At 45.4% G+C, this 2,500-nt stretch overlaps 1 protein-coding gene across 2 annotated transcripts in view; it reads left to right on the top strand.

Annotated features, from left to right (window-relative positions):
- LOC125029482 (laminin subunit alpha-1-like) overlaps positions 1–2,500 on the top strand; it is a gene marked incomplete at its 5' end in the record, with an annotated part of 27,393 nt that overhangs the window by 12,631 nt on the left and 12,262 nt on the right. For both annotated transcript variants that reach the window (XM_047619390.1, XM_047619389.1), the window contains 6 exon segments: positions 1–69; positions 324–457; positions 799–959; positions 1,291–1,429; positions 1,736–1,907; positions 2,197–2,347. The exon segment at positions 1–69 is cut by the window's left edge and continues 90 nt beyond it. In XM_047619390.1, coding sequence (XP_047475346.1) covers positions 1–69; positions 324–457; positions 799–959; positions 1,291–1,429; positions 1,736–1,907; positions 2,197–2,347 — 826 coding nt within the window.

The raw sequence follows: 2,500 nt of genomic DNA, 5'->3' as shown, positions 1-2,500 counted from the left end.
CTCAGTTATGCCATTCAGGACAGGACTGTGAAGAATGCCCTTTTGCTGTACTTGGGATCGCATAACTCGGTGGGTTATCTGGTGTGTGTGTGTGTATGTGTGCGTGTGCGTGTGCGTGTGCGTGTGCGTGTGCGTGTGTCTGTGTGTGTCACTCTTAAAATAAGAATAACATATATGGAAAATCAAAACCAGCATATCAAAAATGTGTTACTTAAAGCTATCCCCGCATACATGAACACAAAAGCCCACATCGAACCCCAAACAAATACAGAAAATAAATGAACATGAGAATAACTGCAACACTTCTCTCCAACTTCTTTTAGAGTGACTTCATGGCCGTGGAGATGTTCAACCGCAAGATAGAGTTCATTTGGGACGCCGGAGGAGGAACAAAGAGAATCGTGCATCCCCTGAGGCTCTTGACTAACGACCAGCAAGTCACCGACGACACGAAATGGTACGGAGGGCTGAGGCCGTGAGCTTTTATGGGACAGGTTGAATGCGTGGCAGAGCTTGGGTTCAGGGTGTGGCTGTTTTGAGACGTAGGTTGTTAGATATTTTTTCTTCCATAATTTTTAGTTCGTGGCAAAGTGTGCTAATCCGTTTTCATTGATAGGGAATAAGGGTAATGATAGTAAATATATTTCTTAAAGGACGATATATACGCTATTTTCACTCATGGAATTAGTAGGTATGATGATTATAGTTTGACCATTCTTAGTAGGATAATACGCACACGTTTTCCACTCATGATTTGAGTCCGGAACAACACCTAATCCTAATCCCAATCCCTTGCAGGTACCACATCAGCATCAACAGGATCGGAAACATAGGTCAGCTCACCGTCCTGCCCGCGAACTTGCCTCCGGGAACAGAGGCTGACACGACCCCCGTCAGCGGTGCCTCGCCTGCTGGGTTTAGCAAGATGGACCTCCTGCCGACGGACACCCTGTGGATTGGTGAGAGGATCCAGTGTATTTGGGATATTTGTGGGGATAAAAGGGGTTTGATATTTTGAATTTCATTGGGTTTAAAAGGAAGGGTGTTTTGAAAGGAAGAACCACTTTTTAGTTAGTTATGAACTTAGTGGGAGCATATGTTTTAGAAATGGACTAATTATTATGTATTATATATGTAATTTTAATAAAAAGTAAACAAACAAACAAACAAAAGCGAATTTATCATTTTATAAATGCAGTATGAAAATGAAAATACAATATAAGATATTTTTTCCTTCTAATATTTATTGCGTCCTGATATCCAACCCCACGCCCTCCTCTCCCGACGCAGGCGGAGCTCCCCCGCGGGCACAGAACGTCGTGAAAGCCAAGAAGTTCGCCGGCTGCCTCCACACGGTCTTCATCGACGGGGAGAACATTGGCCTGTGGAACTTCACGGAATCCGTAGGCTGCGGCGCCTGCAATGAAGGGTGAGGGGCGTCCGCGGGTCCGCTGGCAAAAGGACCGATGGCTTTCTTTCGTTTCGCTGAATGTGTTGTTTTTCTTTCTCTCGTTCTGTTTTTGTTTTTTTTTTCCCTTCTTTTTTAAGAGATCATATATGACTATTCGAGAGCGTGGTATTGGATTATTTTGCGAAAGGAATGCAATCACCCTCCCCACCCTATGCAATATTGTTTCCTCGATTTAGAGAAAGAATAAAGCCAATCTAAAACCCGGTTCCCTATCAGAACACTTTATAACTTTCTCTCCTTTTCTTCCTCTTGTTCTTGCCTCAGAGAAAAGCTGGTCCTGCGCCAGACGAACGAGATCGCCGTGGGCTTCAACGGGAAGGGCTACTTCAAGGGCACCAACAGGATACGGCGACCGAAGCAGTACTACTCGACGGTGCTCGCCTTCAAGACGCTCGACGAGGACGCGCTCCTCTTCCTGGCTGTGAACGAGGTCAAGGTAAGAAGGGCGTCGTTTGGGTTTGAGGGTGGGGGGGGGTGGATGGATGGCTGGGGGGGTCGGTGGGCGGATGGTTGGATGGATGGGTGGGTGGGTGGATGTATGAATGGATGGAAAGACGGATAGGTGGATGGATATACGAATAGACTGACGGATGGATGGATGGGTCATCCTTTCCAATGCCCTACTCTCCTCTTTATCTATCCTGGATGGATAGATAAAGAGACAGATAAATCGATATGTATGCATATTCTCTCTCTGCACTACCTTCACTCACGTCCTCTTGCAGAACCAATACTTCAGCATCTCCCTGGACGACGGCCACGTGGTGTTCACGGTGCAGTTCGACCGCCAGACGCGCCTCATCATGAAGTCGGGCAAGAAACACAATAATAACGAGATGATTCAGATTCAGGCGATCGTCCAGAATAAGGCCATGGGTGATTATCGTGATGCTTGTTGTAATAGTTTTCTTTCGTGTGGTTAATAGACAGATTTATTTTTATATGAGGTTTTTATCTTGTGTAGTTACGGTGTTGTAGATGTATTTTTGTTGTGGTTTTATGGAAGGTCTTTTGCAATAGAATTGCTGA

Source organism: Penaeus chinensis, chromosome 10 (assembly GCF_019202785.1).
Source record: "Penaeus chinensis breed Huanghai No. 1 chromosome 10, ASM1920278v2, whole genome shotgun sequence".
Lineage (NCBI taxonomy): Eukaryota > Metazoa > Arthropoda > Malacostraca > Decapoda > Penaeidae > Penaeus > Penaeus chinensis.
This window is presented reverse-complemented; position numbering and strand designations above follow the sequence as displayed.